This window comes from Pristiophorus japonicus, chromosome 18, assembly GCF_044704955.1.
Source record: "Pristiophorus japonicus isolate sPriJap1 chromosome 18, sPriJap1.hap1, whole genome shotgun sequence".
NCBI lineage: Eukaryota > Metazoa > Chordata > Chondrichthyes > Pristiophoridae > Pristiophorus > Pristiophorus japonicus.
The window spans coordinates 72,391,529-72,413,774 of record NC_091994.1 but is presented as its reverse complement, the minus strand read 5'-3'; the positions used below and the strand labels follow the sequence as shown (position 1 = coordinate 72,413,774).

Here is a 22,246-nt window from a genome sequence, read left to right as displayed (position 1 = left end):
CTGTGTGTAGCGCTGGACTCAACTTGTCACCCTAGCACCCCCTTCTCCTCTAATAACCTCATTTGTGTTTTGCAGCTCAGCCAGCAGCACGGCCCCAGGCAAGACCACAGAGACCAGAAGGTGGGGGCATGGGGCAGGAGTCGGCGGACGATCCTACTACATCGGGTGCTGAGGAGTTCCGATTCTCACCCGTCAATCCGCTGGATCTGTTCTCCACGGATGAGAGCATGGACTTCGAAGAACCTGCATCACCACACTCCAGAAGCCATTCCACCCAAAGGCCTTCTAGTGGTCCTCCAGTCATTTCCGCCTCCACTCTGGAGGTACCGGCCCCAAGCACCTCACCACAGGGCACCCCAGGACGGCGCCGACCCAAGCAGCAGGTGTGTTCCACAAGCGTGACATAAGAGCGGACAGATGGTACAGTTGACCAAGAGGACTGTAGACATTGGTGACCAGCTCATCGAAGAATTGGGGAGGATATCCCGACAGCTGGCCACCATGACCGATTACATTCCGCGCATGACGGAAGCCCTGGATGCAATAGCCAAGAACACTGCTGCCACATGCCTCCCAGTGGTCTCCAAGCGCTGCACTCTACCCCTAGGTTCCGCACCACCACTGCGAATGACAGATGAGAGCAAGGACCAAGATCCTGCTTCTGCATCAAAGAATGTTGCCCCCTCGTCACCCCCTGCTCCCCTCCCCATCCAAAGACCGCATCTGCCTTCAACACCCCCGATGAGGCACCACCTGAGGAGCTCCTCGGCCAGGCGCTGTGTAGTGAGGAGGGGAAGGGATAGAGGTGGGGAGAATAAGGGGAGTGCGGAAGGAAAGTGAGGTGCATGTGCGCAGGTGATGGCTGTGTTATATCTCCATCTGGGTGTATGCAATTTGTTGCAATGTATGGGGGCTGGGGACCACGCTCTTGCTTTGCTTTTGTATTCTGCGTTGCTGGACATGTTGAACATGTGATTGATGTCAATGGTGGAAAAAGTGAGGTGTAGGCGGGGGTTGGGTGTTATTGACTGTGATACTTATGATTTCAGACCAATGTTGGTTTTAAATTTTTGTTACTGAACATAACCTTGTGCATTGTCTCAGATAGCTGGACCGTATGCACTGGTGATTCCTTATCATGAAAGGGTTAAATACAACTTACCATCAATCAAGGCAAACTTTAACTGGCACCAAGTTGATGGGCACCATTGATGTCTGAGCTGCACACACACAGCAGTGTGTCAGTGTTGTCACTCACATCAGCGCTCTTTCAGGCAAATCGTTCAGATATCAGCTCCTCACGTAAGAGTGCGATTTAACAAATGCCAGCCACACCGCTGGCATTCGTTCTGGTTAGTTCCACTTTTTGTGGGCGTTTTTTTGGGCAAACGATATTGTGGGCGATATGTGTGCGAGGTGGTGAAATTGACGCTGGGTGACCTCATGGCCGCTAGTTTGGGTAAATATGCTCTTTACAACAAGAAACAGTCACCGGGGGTTAATATTGAATCTCAGCGATAATTCCGTGTGGAAAGTAACGCTGGGCGATATTATGGGCGTTGAATTCGCCCACCCCGCTGATTCCACCCAAAAAAAGTGGGTGGGCGGTAATATTTTTTCCTGGCGTTAAGCACATGCGGAAAGTAACGCTCGGCGATAAGTTCCCTAAAAATGCTCATCAGTTTCCATTTTGTACCAAAATGGGCGAGATCTGGGCGTTAGATGTCATTTCAGTGGTAAAATTATGAGCATTAAGTGGGCGTTAAGCATGCAAAAAAAGTGGAGGTTCTAGCCCATAGTCCTCAAAATTATGCCGTGGAATAGTAGTATCTGAGCTTCCTCTCTGCCATTTTAGCAGAAGAATTAACCCATTCAAAATAACAGAGAGAGGTAATTGACATAAATGCATTAAGCATTTGTATTCTAGTATCTTACTGTATAATTTTGGGGCTCGAATGGTTAATTTTATTTGAGCATTTTTCTAACATGTTTTAAAAATATAAATTCAAGTGGAATTCTTTCAATAATTTGTAAAGTGAAATAGGCATTTCAGATCTGCAGTGAGCTTCAAGTCTCCCTTGTACCACAGGTTGGGTGGGTTGTTCTATTTTAACTGAGAGTGACTGCCCTTGACATCAAGGCAGCATTTGACCGAGTGTGGCTTCAAGGAGCCCTAGTAAAATTGAAGACAATGGGAATCAAGGGGAAAACTCTCCACTGGCTGGAGTCATACCTCACACAAGAAAGATGGTTGTGGTTGTTGGAGGCCAATCATCTCTGTCCCAGGACATCGCTGCAGGAGTTCCTCAGGGCACTGTCCTGGGCCCAACCATCTTCAGCTGCTTCATCAATGATCTTCCCTCCATCATAAGGTCAGAAGTGTGGATGTTCACTAATGACTGCACAGTGTTCAGTTCCATTCGCAACCTCTCAGATAATGAAGCAGTCATGCCCGAATACAGCAAGACCTGGACAACATTCAGACTTGGGTTGATAAGTGGCAAGTAGCATTTGCGCCATACAAGTGCCAGGCAATGATCATCTCCAACAAGAGTCAAACCACCTCTATTTGACATTCAATGGCATTACTATTGTCAAATCCACCACGGTCAACATCCTGGGGCTCACCATTGACCAGAAGCTTAAATACTGTGGCTACAAGAGCAGGTCAGAGGCTGGGTATTCTGTGGCGAGTGTCTCACTTCCTGATTCCCCAAAGCCTTTCCACCATCTACAAGGCACAAGTCAGGAGTGTGATGGAATAGTCTCCACTTGCCTGGATGAGTGCATCTCCAACAACACTCAAGAAGCTCAACCCCATCCAGGACAAAGCAGCCCACTTGATTGGCATCCATCCACTACCTTCAACATCCCCTCCGTCCACCACTGGCACAACATGGCTGCAGTGTGCACCATCTACAAGATGCACTGCAGCAACTCGCCAAGACTTCTTCGACAGAAACTCGAAAACCCACGACCTCTACCACCTAGAAAAAGTGCAGCAGGCGCATGGGAAAACCATCGACTCCAAGTTCCCCTCCAAGTTATACACTATCTTAATTTGGAAATTTATTGCCGTTTCTTCATCCTCGCTGTGTCAAAACCTGGAATTCCCTACCTAATAGCACTGTGGGAATACCTTCACCACACGGACTGTCGCGGTTCAAGGTGGCGGCTCACTACCACCTTCTCGATGGCAATTAGGGATGGGCAATAAATGCTGGGCTTGTCAACGACTGAACGAATAAAAAAGCCACCATTCCACTCAAACCAAATGTATCTTGCTATCAATTTTGGTTTAAAGCTGGAATCTACGCAAATGTTAAACGTTACATTCCCTAAAGCATGCTACTCGATATCCTTTGATCGGCCTGGAGTGGCATGCTGACATCCATGTAGCACCACAGAATGGAGGAATGGACGTTCAGTTCTCCACTTTGAGTTCACAATCTGAGTTGCACAACTGTAAGAGATCCTGAGCAAAGGCCAGGCAGCTATCTACGTGGTAGTGAAAGGGGTGGAAAGTGTGATTAAAGGAAAACAGTGCCAACCGAGCTGCTACCTAGCACCAGGTTCACTGGAAAGGCTTGGGAGCCGGTCTTATTCCTGCTGTCTCAAGTGCAGGTGGTTTGCACGGCCAAACAAGCACAAAGTGGATTAGACTGGGTAAGGTGCACCCATCTCAGTACTCTCATAACTCACTTCGAAAAAAAAATGTTAGGTGTTAAGTCATTGTTCACATGTTCTTTATTATGGAATTTCTGCAATCAATGAATCCAGCAACTTAAAAAAATTGGAAATACATAGTTACAACACAAGACTGTACATTCAAAGTCAAAAAGCATAATACTGTATAGGGATTTAGATAAACTAGTCAGATTTGCAATGTTTTCTGTGAGGTCATGAGGACAGCCCAAAATAGTGAGAATCAATTAGTCCACGAGACCCTGGATCTTTAAGACTACATCTTAAAAAATGTATAACTGGGACAATGTTATACTTATATATGCAATATTATATTCAGATTAGGAATCATAAGAACATAAGAATTAGGAGCAGGAGTAGGCCATATGGCTCCTCGAGCCTGCTCTGTCATTCAATAAGATCTTCGCCCTCAACTCCACTTTCCTGTCCGATTCCCATATCCCTTAATTCCTCTGCAATCCAAAAATGTGTCTATCTCAGCCTTGAATATACTCAATGACTCAGCATCCACAGCATTTCAGGGCAGAGATTCAGTCAAAGTCAGAGAAGAATTTCCTCCTCATCTCAGTCTTAAAAGGCTGGCCCCTTATCCGGAGACTATGCCTCCTAGTTCTCTCCAGCCAGGGGAAACAACCTCTCAGCATCTATCCCGTGAATCCCCTCAGAATGTTGTATGTTTCAATGAGATCGCCTCTCATTCTTCTAATCTCCAGAGAGTACAGGCCCACTCTCTTCTCATAGGACAACCCTCTCATGGATCAATCTATTATATATAATATAAATATACACAATCTAAACAAATTGCTTAGTATCACTTTTTAAAATAAAAACCTTACATTATCATCATAAATGTAATGAAATAAAAGGCAAACTTGATAAGATTACTTATTGCCTTGGACCAGCTTCACCCCATATTAGATTTTCACTGCATTACTCTATGATTTCAATCATCATCATCATCATAGGCGGTCCCTCGAGCGAGGATGACTTGCTTCCATGAGAGTTCACAGATATTTCAATGAAGGACCCGATGTTCCAGTCCTGAACTCCAGTTGAGGGGGTGGAAGATGCCTGTGCAAGAATTTTTTTAATGTGTGGTGACCGTTGCACATCAGCCACCACACAGGCTCGACAGAGCTAGGCCTTGGTCCAGTGGCAAGGATTAACCAGGACGACCGGAGACCTGCTGCACGGACCTAGTGCGCACACATATCGCAGTGTGGGCAGGTCCGTGCTGCCCCTGGGCCCTCGGCTCTTCTGGGCCCCATACCCTCATTCGTCGCACCTCCGCCACAATTTCAATATGATCCTATTAATTCAACCAAGGACATTTCTAATACAGAAATTACTTGGAATTTGTTTCACACAGACAGAAGCAGAGGAGCTCATGGTTGGTGCCATAATCTGCTTCGAGGTGCTGAAAGGTACCTCTACTTCCAAGGTAGGGTTTGGCAATTTAGCAAAGTCCACTAGCATATTCATTCTTTATTAAGGACAGTCTTGGCCCTTGTTATATATACCTATGCTTGTTAAGACTGGTAAACACCTCTTACTTAGGCTCTAGCTTTCATTTAACCCTTAATCTTGCAAAGATTGCTGTCATGTTTTAATATTTTTGACCATTTTTCCACAGAAAGGATTTGAAAATGTAATACAGGTACTGTTTTTTAAAAGCAATGTGAATTCTCACAATTTGTTTAAAAAAGGCACTAGAAAGGTTGTCCATATGCTAAACAATAAGCAATTTGTTAGCTTGAAAGCGAATCAAAGGAACCACAATCTGTGTTGAAAAGTCCTTCGATCCCTTTTCACATCTACAGACAATGAGAGATACAAGGACATAGAAAGATGAGCTTTTTTAATAGAAAGGCAATCAGGTTTGTTGACAGCAAAGCTGAGAAGCCTTTTACTGAGGCAATGAGGTTAAAAATGCCGGCGTATACAAGCATCTTGCTTACGTCAAGTAAAAACGACTCACTGATGTGGAGGAAGTGTGTTTCTATTTTGTATCATTATGCAAAGATAGGTTAGACTATTTGAACTATGTTAATCTGTTCATAACTATTGGACTGTATGTTCATCTGCTGTGAAATAAAACCGCTTAATGATTCGTATCAAACCTTGCCTCACCAAGTGTTAGCTCGGTCTGCCTTTGGAGAGATTGAAGAAACACACATGCAGAAGACATGGATATCCAGTTCAAGTCACAAGGCAGTATTATTATTACAACTCCCGAGTCATGCTGTGGTATGATGAGAGTCAACTCCCAAACAGGACCGCTGCGGGAGTCACTGATGCCATTGAAGCCGAGAATGTATCTATAGCAGATTCAAGTTTGTTGCAGTTGATTTTCCTAAGCAACCCTGCACATCACAACTTGCAGCAAGTCTCTTGTTATGACCTGCAGGAAACAACCTTTTCCGTTTTAGTTCATTAATCTGAAGCAATCTGTCTGTCCTCGGGTTTGGTTTGGGCTAGGTGCAAGTCATAGCCTTCTGTAGAATCTTGTTCTTCATAGCAGTGATTTACCCTTGAAGCACTGAGGCAACAAAAGAGACCATCTTCAATCACTGTGTAATGTTCGATCAAGGCTTTTATGCTGGGAAACATTAGTGTGTTCAGATGCTGGAAGAGAATAAATACACATTATGAATGTTAAAAGCTACCATGGAAAAATGAGCATTTCAGAATTTTAAAAGCTTTTGTAATCCTACCTGCAGATAATATTTCCCATTATCATGTTTACAGATCAGATAGTTTATCACTCCAAATGGGGTCCGCATCATCAGTGTCCAGCACTGCAAGGGGCCAGGATTCACCCACAGTAAGAAAGCTCCCAGAACATCACGTTTTAAGAGTGCTGTGGCTAAATCCCTTTACAAAAAATAGTTAAAGATATTTGTGAGAAACAAACTAATTTAAAAAGGTTTGCAGAAGAGAAAAGCTCTTTTTAACAGGCAACTCGATGTTTATTTTTAATCTTAGCATTGAAATAATTATGCTTTTCAAGCAGTCACTCACTATTAATTTCCTGAGAGTTGGAGAATCTGTAAAGATTACTGATGTGCTGAAAAGGTTGCCTAGAATCATTCTTCTGCCAAGTACCAGCTACATTTCAGCTATATAAACTGTGGCCCGGATTTTGCAGTAAGAATAACGGTGAGGCTCTCAGCGCTCACCATTATTAAAGAGTAAATTGCACTGCAATTTCTGGCATCTGCACATGCGCAGTAAAATACAGAAATCTGGAAGTTGCTGTGAGTTCCCTTGCTCCTCCACAAACTTCGCTCAAACAGTATCTCACCAAGAGACTCAGCAATGATATCCATGTAAGGGTGCAATACTTACCCACTAGTTATCCATTATGCACGCTAGAAAAAGTTAGGGCTTGTCCATACAAGTGTAAGTGTGTGCTAAGTCTTAATTACTACCAAACAACCTCTCTAGCAATGAAAATTAACTTTTACAAGTGTAGTCTCATTCCTTCAGATTTTAATTATTGTTGGAGATTTTAATAAAAATTAAAATAATTTTAACTTTTCTTTGTCTCTTTTATCTCGCTCTCTTAATCCCATCTTTCTTTCCCTCCCTTTATTTAGCTTTCTATACATGATTTTACATTAAAATAAATATTGTAACATACATTTCCTGGTTTTGTCTACCAAGGTAGGCTCGCTGCAGTCTGTAGCGAGGTCCCAGCCCACTGCTGGCTCCATCCCGTTCTGCTTAAGTGATTTTATGATCATTGGGCTTGTTAAGCCTGCCCAGCGAAGGTCCCAGCCAATTAAAAAGGGGTCTGATGACGTCATTTGATGCCGCGTCATCAGTCTGTTTCCTTAATGGGACCATGGCCAAATTTATTTTGACAGTTGTGCTGTCAGTGTTCTACAGCATTAAGGTGCTACAAACACTGACAATCACGGCACAAAGATGCACGGCTGCACCCAGGTTCTCCCATGATTCCCTCCATATGCTACTGGAGGGCATCACAGCAGGCAGGGAGGTTTTCTTCCCTTTCAATGGGCGGAAAAGACCTTCCCTGGAGACCAACGTAGCCTGGTTGCACATTGCACAGGAGGACGCAAGCAGGGATGTCATCAGGAGAACCTGGCCGCAATGGCACAAATGTTTCAATGATCTCAGTAGATCACAAACGTTACTGCAAAGCCACACTCAACGTCATCCTGCTGTACCACGATGCTGAGAATGACATGAGTAGCACGTGTAGCGAGTTGGTCTTACCACAGGAGAAGGGTCCACAGCCAGATAGGGAATGGAAGACCAGCAGGAAGAGTAGTGCAAGGAAGGTAGTTCAGGGGTCCCCTGTGGTCATCCCCCTGAAAAACAGATACACCGCTTTGAGTACTGTTGGGGGGGGATGACTCATCAGGGGAGGGCAGCAGCAGCCAAGTTCATGGCACCGTGGCTGGCTCTGTTGCACAGGAGGGCAGGAAAAAGAGTGGGAGAGCGATAGTGATAGGGGATTCAATGGTGAGGGGAATAGATAGGCGTTTCTGCGGCCGCAACCGAGACTCCAGGATGGTATGTTGCCTCCCTGGTGCAAGGGTCAAGGATGTCTCGGATCGGGTGCAGGACATTCTAAAAAGGGAGGGAGAACAGCCAGTTGTCGTGGTGCACATTGGTACCAACGACATAGGTAAAAAAAGGGATGAGGTCCTACGAAACGAATTTAAGGAGCTAGGAGCTAAATTAAAAAGTAGGACCTCAAAAGTAATAATCTCGGGATTGCTACCAGTGCCATGTGCTAGTCAGAGTAGGAATCACAGGATAGCGCAGATGAATACGTGGCTTGAGCAGTGGTGCAGCAGGGAGGGATTCAAATTCCTGGAGCATTGGAACCGGTGCTGGGGGAGGTGGGACCAGTACAAATCGGACGGTCTGCACCTGGGCAGGACCGGAACCAATGTCCTAGGGGAAGTGTTTGCTAGTGCTGTTGGGGAGGAGTTAAACTAATATGGCAGGGGGATGGGAACCAATGCAGGGAGACAGAGGGAAACAAAAAGGAGGCAAAAGCAAAAGACAGAAAGTAGATGAGGAAAAGTGGAGGGCAGAGAAACCCAAGGCAAAGAACAAAAAGGGCCACTGTACAGCAAAATTCTAAAAGGACAAAGGGTGTTAAAAAAACAAGCCTGAGGGCTTTGTGTCTTAATGCAAGGAGTATCCGCAATAAGGTGGATGAATTAACTATGCAAACAGATGTTAATAAATATGATGTGATTGGGATTACGGAGATGTGGCTCCAGGATGATCAGGGCTGGGAACTCAACATCCAGGGGTATTCAACATTCAGGAAGGATAGAATAAAAGGAAAAGGAGGTGGGGTAGCATTGCTGGTTAAAGAGGAGATTAATGCAATAGTTAGGAAAGACATTAGCTTGGATGATGTGGAATCTATATGGGTAGAGCTGCAGAACACCAAAGGGCAAAAAATGTTAGTGGGAGTTGTGTACAGACCTCCAAACAGTAGTAGTGATGTTGGGGAGGGCATCAAACAGGAAATTAGGGGTGCATGCAATAAAGGTGCATCAGTTATAATGGGTGACTTTAATATGCACATAGATTGGGCTAGCCAAACTGGAAGCAATACAGTGGAGGAGGATTTCCTGGAATGCATAAGGGATGGTTTTCTAGACCAATATGTCGAGGAACCAACTAGGGGGGAGGCCATCTTAGACTGGGTGTTGTGTAATGAGAGAGGATTAATTAGCAATCTCGTTGTGCGAGGCCCCTTGGGGAAGAGTGACCATAATATGGTGGAATTCTGCATTAGGATGGAGAATGAAACAGTTAATTCAGAGAAGGGTAACTTTGAAGGTATGAGGCGTGAATTGGCTAGGATAGATTGGCGAATGATACTTAAGGGGTTGACTGTGGATGGGCAATGGCAGACATTTAGAGACCGCATGGATGAACTGCAACAATTGTACATTCCTGTCTGGCATAAAAATAAAAAAGGGAAGGTGGCTCAACCGTGGCTATCAAGGGAAATCAGGGATAGAATTAAAGCCAAGGAAGTGGCATACAAATTGGCCAGAAATAGCAGTGAACCCAGGGACTGGGAGAAATTTAGAACTCAGCAGAGGAGGACAATTGATTAGGGCAGGGAAAATGGAGTACGAGAAGAAGCTTGCAGGGAACATTAAGGCGGATTGCAAAAGTTTCTATAGGTATGTAAAGAGAAAAAGGTTAGTAAAGACAAATGTAGGTCCCCTGCAGTCAGAATCAGGGGAAGTCATAACAGGGAACAAAGAAATGGCAGACCAATTGAACAAGTACTTTGGTTCGGTATTCACTAAGGAGGACACAAACAACCTTCCGGATAGAAAAGGGGTCAGAGGGTCTAGTAAGGAGGAGGAACTGAGGGAAATCTTTATTAGTCAGGAAATTGTGTTGGGGAAATTGATGGGATTGAAGGCCGATAAATCCCCAGGGCCTGATGGACTGCATCCCAGAGTACTTAAGGAGATGGCCTTGGAAATCGCGGATGCATTGACAGTCATTTTCCAACATTCCATAGACTCTGAATCAGTTCCTATGGAGTGGAGGGTAGCCAATGTAACCCCACTTTTTAAAAAAGGAGGGAGAGAGAAAACAGGGAATTATAGACCGGTCAGCCTGACCTCAGTAGTGGGTAAAATGATGGCATCAATTATTAAGGATGTCATAGCAGTGCATTTGAAAAAAGGTGACATGATAGGTCCAAGCCAGCATGGATTTGTGAAAGGGAAATCATGCTTGACAAATCTTCTGGAATTTTTTGAGGATGTTTCCAGTAAAGTGGACAAGGGAGAACTAGTTGATGTGGTATATTTGGACTTTCAGAAGGCTTTCGACAAAGTGGACAAGGGAGAACCAGTTGATGTGGTATATTTGGACTTTCAGAAGGCTTTCGACAAGGTCCCACACAAGAGATTAATGTGCAAAGTTAAAGCACATGGGATTGGGGGTAGTGTGCTGACGTGGATTGAGAACTGGTTGGCAGACAGGAAGCAAAGAGTAGGAGTAAATGGGTACTTTTCAGAATGGCAGGCAGTGACTAGTGGGGTACCGCAAGGTTCTGCGCTGGGGCTCCAGCTGTTTACAATGTACATTAATGATTTAGACGAGGGGATTAAATGTAGTATCTCCAAATTTGCGGATGACACTAAGTTGGGTGGCAGTGTGAGCTGCGAGGAGGATGCTATGAGGCTGCAGAGTGACTTGGATAGGTTAGGTGAGTGGGCAAATGCATGGCAGATGAAGTATAATGTGGATAAATGTGAGGTTATCCACTTTGGTGGTAAAAACAGAGAGACAGACTATTATCTGAATGGGGACAGATTAGGAAAAGGGGAGGTGCAACGAGACCTATGTGTCATGGTACATCAGTCATTGAAGGTTGGCATGCAGGTACAGCAGGCGGTTAAGAAAGCAAATGGCATGTTGGCCTTCATAGCGAGGGGATTTGAGTACAGGGGCAGGGAGGTGTTGCTACAGTTGTACAGGGCCTTGGTGAGGCCACACCTGGAGCATTGTGTACAGTTTGGTCTCCTAACATGAGGAAGGACATTCTTGCTATAGAGGGAGTGCAGCAAAGGTTCACCAGACTGATTCCCGGGATGGTGGGACTGACCTATCAAGAAAGACTGGATCAACTGGGCTTGTATTCACTGGAGTTCAGAAGAATGAGAGGGGACCTCATAGAAACGTTTAAAATTCTGACGGGTTTAGACAGGTTAGATGCAGGAAGAATGTTCCCAATGTTGGGGAAGTCCAGAACCAGGGGTCACAGTCTAAGGATAAGGGGGAAGCCATTTAGGACCGAGATGAGGAGGCGGCAGTCGGGAGCAGCGTCGAGGAGGTGCGTGGAGAGGCCTATAAAAGGCACAGCAGGGAGTCCGGGGCTAGCGTCAGCGGCAGTCGGGAGCAGCGTCGAGGAGGTGCGTGGAGAGGCCTATAAAAGGCACAGCAGGGAGTCCGGGGCTAGCGTCGGCGGCAGTCAGGAGCAGCGTCGAGGAGGTGCGTGGAGAGGCCTATAAAAGGCACAGCAGGGAGTCCGGGGCTAGCGTCAGCGGCAGTCGGGAGCAGCGTCGAGGAGGTGCGTGGAGAGGCCTATAAAAGGCACAGCAGGGAGTCCGGGGCTAGCGTCGGCGGCAGTCAGGAGCAGCGTCGAGGAGGTGCGTGGAGAGGCCTATAAAAGGCACAGCAGGGAGTCAGGAGCAGCGTCGGCGGCAGTCAGGAGCAGCGTCGAGGAGGTGCGTGGAGAGGCCTATAAAAGGCACAGCAGGGAGTCCGGGGCTAGCGTCGGCGGCAGTCAGGAGCAGCGTCGAGGAGGTGCGTGGAGAGGCCTATAAAAGGCGAGCTTGTGCAGCTACAGGGAGAAGGCAAAAAAGAAGTAGAAAGAAATCAAAAGGTGACGTCACAGCCAAGAGGGTAAGTGATTGGCTGGTGATTGGTGAGTAGTTTTTCTTTTTTCTCTTCTATATCAGTGAGTAACTTTTAAGATTGTTGTTGACAATTTAAGTGTATCTAAGGGTTAAGTCATGGCAGGAGAGCTCGGTCGGGTGTTATGCTCCTCCTGTACCATGTGGGAACTCGGGGACGACACCAGTGTCCCTGACGACTACATCTGCGGGAAGTGTATCCACCTCAAGCTCCTGACAATCCGCGTTGCGGAGTTGGAGCTGAGGGTGGATTCATTCTGGAGCATCCACGATGCTGAGAATGACGTGAGTATCACGTGTAGCGAGTTGGTCGTACCGCAGGGAAAGGGTCCACAGCCAGATAGGGAATGGAAGACCAACAGGAAGAGCAGTGCAAGGAAGGTAGTGCAGGAGTCCCCTGTGGTCATCCCCCTGCAAAACAGATACACTGCTTTGGGTACTGTTGAGGGGGATGACTCATCAGGGGAGGGCAGCAGCAGCCAAGTTCATGGCACCATGGCTGGCTCTGCTGCACAGGAGAGCAGGAAAAAGAGTGGGAGAGCAATAGTGATTGAGGATTCAATGGTGAGGGGAATAGATAGGCGTTTCTGCGGCCGCAACCGAGACTCCAGGATGGTATGTTGCCTCCCTGGTGCAAGGGTCAAGGATGTCTCGGAGCGGGTGCAGGACATTCTAATAAGGGAGGGAGAACAGCCAGTTGTCGTGGTGCACATTGGTACCAACGACATAGGTAAAAAAAGGGATGAGGTCCTACGAAACGAATTTAAGGAGCTAGAAGCTAAATTAAAAAGTAGGACCTCAAAAGTAGTAATCTCGGGATTGCTACCAGTGCCACATGATAGTCAGAGTAGGAATCGCAGGATAGCGCAGATGAATACGTGGCTTGAGCAGTGGTGCAACAGGGAGGGATTCAAATTCCTGGGGCATTGGAACCGGTTCTGGGGGAGGTGGGACCAGTACAAATCGGACGGTCTGCACCTGGGCAGGACCGGAACCAATGTCCTAGGGGGAGTGTTTGCTAGTGCTGTTGGGGAGGATTTAAACTGATATGGCAGGGGGATGGGAACCAATGCAGGGAGACAGAGGGAAACAAAAAGGAGGCAAAAGCAAAAGACAGAAAGGAGATGAGGAAAAGTGGAGGGCAGAGAAACCCAAGGCAAAGAACAAAAAGGGCCACTGTACAGCAAAATTCTAAAAGGACAAAGGGTGTTAAAAGAACAAGCCTGAAGGCTTTGTGTCTTAATGCAAGGAGTATCCGCAATAAAGTGGATGAATTAACTGTGCAAATAGATGTTAACAAATATGATGTGATTGGGATTACGGAGACGTGGCTCCAGGATGATCAGGGCTGGGAACTCAACATCCAGGGGTATTCAACATTCAGGAAAGATAGAATAAAAGGAAAAGGAGGTGGGGTAGCATTGCTGGTTAAGGAGCAAATTAAGGCAATAGTTCGGAAGGACATTAGCTTGGATGATGTGGAATCTATATGGGTAGAGCTGCAGAATACCAAAGGACAAAAAACGTTAGTGGGAGTTGTGTACAGACCTCCAAACAGTAGTAGTGATGTTGGGGAGGGCATCAAACATGAAATTAGGGGTGCGTGCAATAAAGGTGCAGCAGTTATAATGGGTGACTTTAATATGCACATAGATTGGGTTAACCAAACTGGAAGCAATACGGTAGAGGAGGATTTCCTGGAGTGCATAAGGGATGGTTTTTTAGACCAATATGTCGAGGAACCAACTAGGGGGGAGGCCATCTTAGACTGGGTGTTGTGTAATGAGAGAGGATTAATTAGCAATCTCGTTGTGCGAGGCCCCTTGGGGAAGAGTGACCATAATATGGTGGAATTCTGCATTAGGATGGAGAATGAAATAGTTAATTCAGAGACCATGGTCCAGAACTTAAAGAAGGGTAACTTTGAAGGTATGAGGCGTGAATTGGCTAGGATAGATTGGCGAATGATACTGAAGGGGTTGACTGTGGATGGGCAATGGCAGACATTTAGAGACCGCATGGATGAACTACAAGAATTGTACATTCCTGTCTGTCGTAAAAATAAAAAAGGGAAGGTGGCTCAACCGTGGCTATCAAGGGAAATCAGGGATAGCATTAAAGCCAAGGAAGTGGCATACAAATTGGCCAGAAATAGCAGCGAACCCGGGGACTGGGAGAAATTTAGAACTCAGCAGAGGAGGACAAAGGGTTTGATTAGGGCAGGGAAAATGGAGTACGAGAAGAAACTTGCAGGGAACATTAAGACGGATTGCAAAAGTTTCTATAGATATGTAAAGAGAAAAAGGTTAGTAAAGACAAACGTAGGTCCCCTGCAGTCAGAATCAGGGGAAGTCATAACGGGGAACAAAGAAATGGCGGACCAATTGAACAAGTACTTTGGTTCGGTATTCACTGAGGAGGACACAAACAACCTTCCGGATATAAAAGGGGTTGGAGGGTCTAGTAAGGAGGAGGAACTGAGGGAAATCCTTATTAGTCGGGAAATTGTGTTGGGGAAATTGATGGGATTGAAGGCTGATAAATCCCCAGGGCCTGATGGACTGCATCCCAGAGTACTTAAGGAGGTGGCCTTGGAAATAGTGGATGCATTGACAGTCATTTTCCAACATTCCATTGACTCTGGATCAGTTCCTATGGAGTGGAGGGTAGCCAATGTAACCCCACTTTTTAAAAATGGAGGGAGAGAGAAAACAGGGAATTATAGACCGGTCAGCCTGACATCGGTAGTGGGTAAAATGATGGAATCAATTATTAAGGATGTCATAGCAGTGCATTTGGAAAGAGGTAATATGATAGGTCCAAGTCAGCATGGATTTGTGAAAGGGAAATCATGCTTGACAAATCTTCTGGAATTTTTTGAGGATGTTTCCAGTAGAGTGGACAAGGGAGAACCAGTTGATGTGGTATATTTGGACTTTCAGAAGGCTTTCGACAAGGTCCCACGCAAGGAGATTAATGTGCAAAGTTAAAGCACATGGGATTGGGGGTAGTGTGCTGACATGGATTGAGAACTGGTTGTCAGACAGGAAGCAAAGAGTAGGAGTAAATGGGGACTTTTCAGAATGGCGGGCAGTGACTAGTGGGGTGCCGCAAGGTTCTGTGCTGGGGCCCCAGCTGTTTACACTGTACATTAATGATTTAGACGAGGGGATTAAATGTAGTATCTCCAAATTTGCGGATGACACTAAGTTGGGTGGCAGTGTGAGCTGCAAGGAGGATTCTATGAGGCTGCAGAGCGACTTGGATAGGTTAGGTGAGTGGGCAAATGCATGGCAGATGAAGTATAATGTGGATAAATGTGAGGTTATCCACTTTGGTGGTAAAAACAGAGAGACAGATATTATCTGAATGGTGACAGATTAGGAAAAGGGGAGGTGCAAAGAGACCTGGGTGTCATGGTACATCAGTCATTGAAGGTTGGCATGCAGGTACAGCAGGCGGTTAAGAAAGCAAATGGCATGTTGGCCTTCATAGCGAGGGGATTTGAGTACAAGGGCAGGGAGGTGTTGCTACAATTGTACAGGGCCTTGGTGAGGCCACACCTGGAGTATTGTGTACAGTTTGGGTCTCCTAACCTGAGGAAGGACATTCTTGCTATTGAGGGAGTGCAGCGAAGGTTCACCAGACTGATTCCCGGGATGGCGGGACTGACCTATCAAGAAAGACTGGATCAACTGGGCTTGTATTCACTGGAGTTCAGAAGAATGAGAGGGGACCTCATAGAAACGTTTAAAATTCTGACGGGGTTAGACAGGTTAGATGCAGGAAGAATGTTCCCAATGTTGGGGAAGTCCAGAACCAGGGGACACAGTCTAAGGATAAGGGGGAAGCCATTTAGGACCGAGATGAGGAGGAATTTCTTCACCCAGAGAGTGGTGAACCTGTGGAATTCTCTACCACAGAAAGTTGTTGAGGCCAATTCACTAAATATATTCAAAAAGGAGTTAGATGAAGTCCTTACTACTAGGGGAATCAAGGAGTATGGTGAGAAAGCAGGAATGGGGTACTGAAGTTGCATGTTCAGCCATGAACTCATTGAATGGCGGTGCAGGCTAGAAGGGCCGAATGGCCTACTCTTGCACCTATTTTCTATGTTTCTATGTTACCACTCATTACATCCTCATCACTCTGCCTTACATACCCTACCCTACTCCTAGATCACTAGATTTTGGAATATTAAGGGAATCAAGGGATATGGGGATAGTGCAGGAAAGGGGAGTTGAGATAGAATATCAGCCATGATCATATTGAATGGCGGAGTAGGCATGATGGGCCAAATGGTCTACTGCTCCTAATTCTTATGTTCTCCTGCACATCTTTACACCAACTTACCTTGCACCTCCACCCATCCCTCTCTATCTACATTATCACATCCCCATCTCACTAGTCACCCCTCACACTCACCCTCATCCTAGTGTAAGCATACTAACTAACACACAAGGGTAGGCACTTAGGTGTTTTAGCCAATGTTTATGTAAAGTTTTTGTTAATGTGGTGTCAAACATTGAAACCTTTATTTTGATCACCTTTGGAATTTGCTTGGTATGTTGCAGTGAATGGTGAGAGATAAGAGATAAGGGTACCCCCCCCCTCCCCTCAATGGTGATCAGTGTGAAAGGAATGGATTGTGCATTGTAGGAATGCTTTATGGTGTTGCTGTGGGGTGTTGCCAACCTGGCGCATCATGTGGCAGCCAGGGTGTAAAGTGTCAAGTGAAGTAAATCTGGCCATTTTGAGGCCTTCCCTGGTGTCCTTGGCAGCAATATCATCCCAGCCAGAAATGTGGTCGGGTGCTGATGCCCACTGTCCTGTGCAGCATTAGCTGATTGCGGAGAAGGTTGGTGTTGTTGTTGGTACTGCTGGTGTGCCTGCTGATGCTGGTGTTGGGGCTGATCGTGGTGGGATTCTGAGGACCAAGGTGAGATTTTTTCAAGGGCATCGATGCTAATGGAATAGATGGCAGATGAGGTTGAGATGACTGAAGCGATCTGTCAATGGTGGGAGAGGTTCTTCCATTGAGGTGACACTGTATAGAGAGTTTGCTCTGATGCATAAAGCTCAATCTGTCTTCCAAATGCAGTAAGGCACAGCTTGTAACCTTGGAAAGTGAATATCTATGAAATGTGAGCTTTTGTAGACCATTTGCAGCTGTCAAGTTAAGAAATCATCCTATGCTGACACAATACCCGTCTTGTTTACCTGACGTGATCCCCTAGCAGTGGGGAAGATGTTGGCAAACTCTTAAAATCTAAAAGGTGAGCTTAAAATAGTTTTTAAATGCCTGTTAACAAGCTCTTAATGATCTAAACTTCCTGCCCCGCTTCTTGGTGTTGGGTCTGTTCAGCGCTGATAGACCTGACACCTGGGAGACTAGCGTGGAAGCAGGCTGACAGCAGGGACCCAACCCACTGTCAATCATTTCAAATTTCACAGCTGACCCACCTCCAATCCCGTCCTCTTAGCACCGGTAAAATTCCAGCCTGTGTGTCTCAGTGAGGATTCTTCAATCTGATTGATTGATTGAGACACGTTGTTGCTTGCCCTGTTCACACAGGTGCCAGATCCCCTGTAGAGAGTACCGCTGTTTCAAATGCCTGATAACAACAAGTTGCCACTCAAAAGCCCATGAACAGTCTGTGGGCAACTATGAGCGTAATGTCGTTCATTCGCTGCTAACTGTAAAATCCAGGTAAATAATTTTACAATTTGATTTTCATCTAATTTTAATGTATCCAGCTGCTAAACATTTAAGAACTTTGAAGATTGTACTCTATTACTGTGATCTACTTTTATTCAGTTTTGGTTTTGATATACTTGTCCATTTCTCTCCCGTTGAACAGAGTATTTAACAACATAAATAAATCTCGGCCCTGCTCCATTTTCCTTTTCATTTTTGTGTCAGGGATCAAATGTTATTCTGTTCAAACAATGGCTTCTCACCACAAGGAGAACCAACCATGGCTCCCTGACTGAAAAAGGAATCGTATAGAATTCTCCATCTCTGAACAGCCTACTCCCAATTCTAATTAAACTCTTTGAAGCAATTTTATAAATGCTTTAAGGATAAGGTCATACTTAACAGTGGTAACATTTTCCTCTTTGTGGTTTTGTTTCAATCAAGCACCGAATTCCATTTACAACTTATAATAAACCAATTCATTTCACTGACAAAATTAAGTTTCTGTTCAATGTCATGTATTAGATCATAACTGTGCACTGTAATGTAAAATTATTTTGGTGTTTGTTAAATTACCTTGGCATCAGGGAGAAATTCTGCATGGCTTTATTTTCTGGGAAGTTCACCGTGACTGGTGAGTCAGTGGGATCGAGTCCATGATGGGGAAAAGTGTACATGGAATTGGGTTAATGGGCAGAATGGCCCGTTCTTGTTCCCTACTTTCTTATCTTAGGCAACAAAATTGAAGGTGGTTCCAAATCACTGAACGGGAACAAAATTCAACTTGGGTTTTGCGAGCTTAAAAACTAAAGGAAATTAATTCCTTCCAACGTTCTCAACACATCTGGCTACTGGTCAAATGGCAACCCTAAGTGAAGGAAAACAGCTGGATTGTATTAGTTAGAATGTTCCACTCACTGGTTCAAAACTTCAGCGCCAAACTGAATGATTCCATTTTCAGTCACAAGTATATTGAGATTTTTTCCTCTCCTACTCATCAGGCCTCATTCATCAGCTGAGACAGAGGGCAGGTGAGCTACTCTCAAGCCTTTAAGAAACCAAGGGGCCAAAATTGCCCCTTTTTCATGCCCTGTTCGTGCTGCCGGTAGGCACTAACGGAGCACGAATACCTTTGGGGGCAGGCAGCGGTGGCACCTGGGGCAAAATTGTCCCCGAGATTTTGGAGGGGATTTGGACTTTGCGCCACGACCTGTAATTTGCGCCCCGGGCCGGTGCACACCCGGCGATGACATCATCGGCTTGCACGCCCTGACCCCTTTGCGCCCCACAGGGGAAATTGCCCCTGTGGGATGCGAAGCAGGCACGGGGCACCGACATTCGCACTGGGCTGGCATTTTTTTTTGTCGGACGACTTTTTTGTCAGACAACTTTTCTGTCGGCCCGACAATGGCAGTCCTCGTCTCGACCGGACCACCATCATGCAGCCCGATACTCCTCTCTGCATGCCGGGCTGCTGGCCCAGTCGAAATTGTCTCTGGTGGCCCAGTGCTGCCCACCAAAGGGCCATGCAGAATCCACAATGGTCCTCCGCTTTAAATGAAGGGGAGTGGCATTGTGGCGCGTTAGCATTATGCAGAGCAGCCGCGCTGACTCCTCGGGAGTGCTCCTCCAAAGAGCTGGACGCCTGAGACAGTGCTCTGCCTCACTTGAGGGAAACAAAAGGCAATTCTACGCTGGGGGCAGGACTTCTGTTCCGGGCGTTAACTGACCCGGGCCCGGAAGGTTACCACCCCGGACAGGCCGCGGGGGAATTTCTTGATCTGGTCACTGGGAGATCTAGAAACTGTGAGGTGCGTGCAACCAGACCGGTCTTTCACCTTCTCATTTCTTTTCTCGCCCAGTGGAACAGTGCCAAGCCAAGACTGGTTAATCATGCAGAGATACGAATGGGCCAAAATTCTGTTACAGTGCTTTGTTCATGCATTGTGTTGCATTCATTTATGTTTCTTCCAAAACAGTCAACTTTGACGTTTTTCCAAAAAACACAAATAGATCAGCTTACAGCTCTATGGTGAAACCAAGTCCAGAAGGGTTTTTTTGTCCCTGCTCATTGGCAATCCTAAATCAGCAATGGCATCAGAAATTACCTCAGGCTGCTCTGCAGCTCAAAAGGCAATCCCACCCAAATAATATCAAATAGACCTTTACTGATATGCACCCACTCCCTATGTTTTACTCCTTTCCACTTCGAAAGGCAATGTGTATTAAGGATGGTTTTGTAGATCAATATGTCGAGGAACCAACTAGAGAGCTGGCCATCCTAGACTGGGTGATGTGTAATGAGAAGGGACTAATTAGCAATCTTGTTGTGCGAGGCCCCTTGGGGAAGAGTGACCATAATATGGTAGAATTCTTTATTGAGATGGAGAGTGACAGAGTTAATTCTGAAACTATGGTCCTGAACCTAAGGAAAGGTAACTTCGACGGTATGAGGCGTGAATTGGCTAGAATAGACTGGCAAAGGATACTTAAAGAGTTGACGGTGGATAAGCAATGGCAAACATTTAAAGATCACATGGATGAACTTCAGCAATTGTGCATCCCTGTTTGGAGTAAAAATAAAATGGGGAAGGTGGCTCAACCATGGCTAACAAGGGAAATTAAGGATAGTGTTAAAGCCAAGGAAGAGGCATATAAATTGGCTAGAAAAAGCAACAAACCTGAGGACTGGGAGAAATTTAGAATTCAACAGAGGAGGTCTAAGGGTTTAATTAAGAGGGGGAAAATAGAGTATGAGAGGATGATTGCTGGGAACTTAAAAACTGACTGCAAAAGCTTCTATAAATATGTGAAGAGAAAAAGATTAGTGAAGACAAACGTAGATCCCTTGCAGTCGGATTCAGGTGAATTTATAATGGGGAACAAAGAAATGGCAGACCAATTGAACAAATACTTCAGTTCTGTCTTCACGAAGGAAGACACAAATAACCTTCCGAATGTACTAGGGGACAGTGGGTCTACTGAGAAGGAGGAACTGAAGGATATCCTTATTCGTCGGGAAATTGTATTAGGGAAATTGATGGGATTGAAGGCCGATAAATCCCCGGGGCCTGATAGTCTGCATCCCAGAGTACTTAAGGAAGTGGCCCTAGAAATAGTGGATGCATTGGTGATCATTTTCCAACAGTCTATCGACTCTGGATCAGTTCCTATGGACTGGAGGGTAGTTAATGTAACACCACTTTTTAAAAAAGGAGAGAGAAAACGGGTAATTATAGACCAGTTAGCCTGACATCAGTAGTGGGGAAAATGTTGGAATCAATCATTAAGGATGAAATAGCAGTGCATTTGGAAAGCAGTGACAGGATCGGACCATGCTGACATGGATTTATGAAAGGGAAATCATGCTTAACAAATCTTCTGGAATTTTTTGAGGGTGTAACTAGCAGAGTGGACAAGGGAGAACCAGTGGATGTGGTGTATTTGGACTTTCAAAAGGCTTTTGACAAGGTTCCACACAAGAGATTGGTGTGCAAAATCAAAGCGCATGGTATTGGGGGTAATGTACTGATGTGGATAGAGAACTGGTTGGCAGACAGGAAGCAGAGAGTCGGGATAAACGGGTCCTTTTCAGAATGGCAGGCAGTGACTAGTGGAGTGCTGCAGAGCTCAGTGCTGGGACCCCAGCTCTTTACAATATACAATAACGATTTAGACAAAGGAATTGAATGTAATATCTCCAAGTTTGCAGATGACACTAAACTGGGTGGCGGTGTGAGCTGTGAGGAGGATGCTAAGAGGCTGCAGGGTGACTTGGACAGGTTAGGTGAGTGGGCAAATGCATGGCAGATGCAGTATAATGTGGATAAATGTGAGGTTATCCATTTTGGGGGCAAAAACACAAAGGCAGATTATCTGAATGGCGGCAGATTAGGAAAAGGGGAGGTGCAACGAGACCTGGGTGTCATGGTTCATCAGTCACTGAAAGTGGGCATGCAGGTACAGCAGGCGGTGAAGAAGGCAAATGGTATGTTGGCCTTCATAGCTAGGGGATTTGAATATAGGAGCAGGGAGGTCTTACTGCAGTTGTACAGAGCCTTAGTGAGGCCTCACCTGGAATATTGTGTTCAATTTTGGTCTCCTCATCTGAGGAAGGACGTTCTTGCTATTGAAGGAGTGCAGCGAAGGTTCACCAGACTGATTCCAGGGATGGCTGGACTGTCATATGAGGAGAGACTGGATCAACTGGGCCTTTATTCACTGGAGTTTAGAAGGATGAGAGGGGATCTCATAGAAACGTATAAGATTCTGACGGTACTGGACAGGTTAGATACGGGAAGAATGTTCCCGATGTTGGGGAAGTCCAGAACCAGGGGACATAGGATAAGGGGTAGGCCATTGAGGACTGAGATGAGGAGAAACTTCTTCACTCAGAGAG

General features: G+C 45.7%; 1 protein-coding gene across 2 annotated transcripts in view; it reads right to left on the bottom strand.

Annotated features, from left to right (window-relative positions):
* Positions 1-3,732: 3,732 nt before the first annotated feature.
* sh2d5 (SH2 domain containing 5) overlaps positions 3,733-22,246 on the bottom strand; it is a 74,334-nt gene continuing 55,820 nt past the window's right edge. For both annotated transcript variants that reach the window (XM_070860142.1, XM_070860143.1), the window contains 2 exons: positions 6,420-6,579; positions 3,733-6,330 (listed from right to left, as the gene is read on the bottom strand). In XM_070860142.1, coding sequence (XP_070716243.1) covers positions 6,139-6,330; positions 6,420-6,579 — 352 coding nt within the window. In that variant the 3' untranslated portion in view covers positions 3,733-6,138. The remainder of the gene's footprint in view (positions 6,331-6,419; positions 6,580-22,246) is intronic.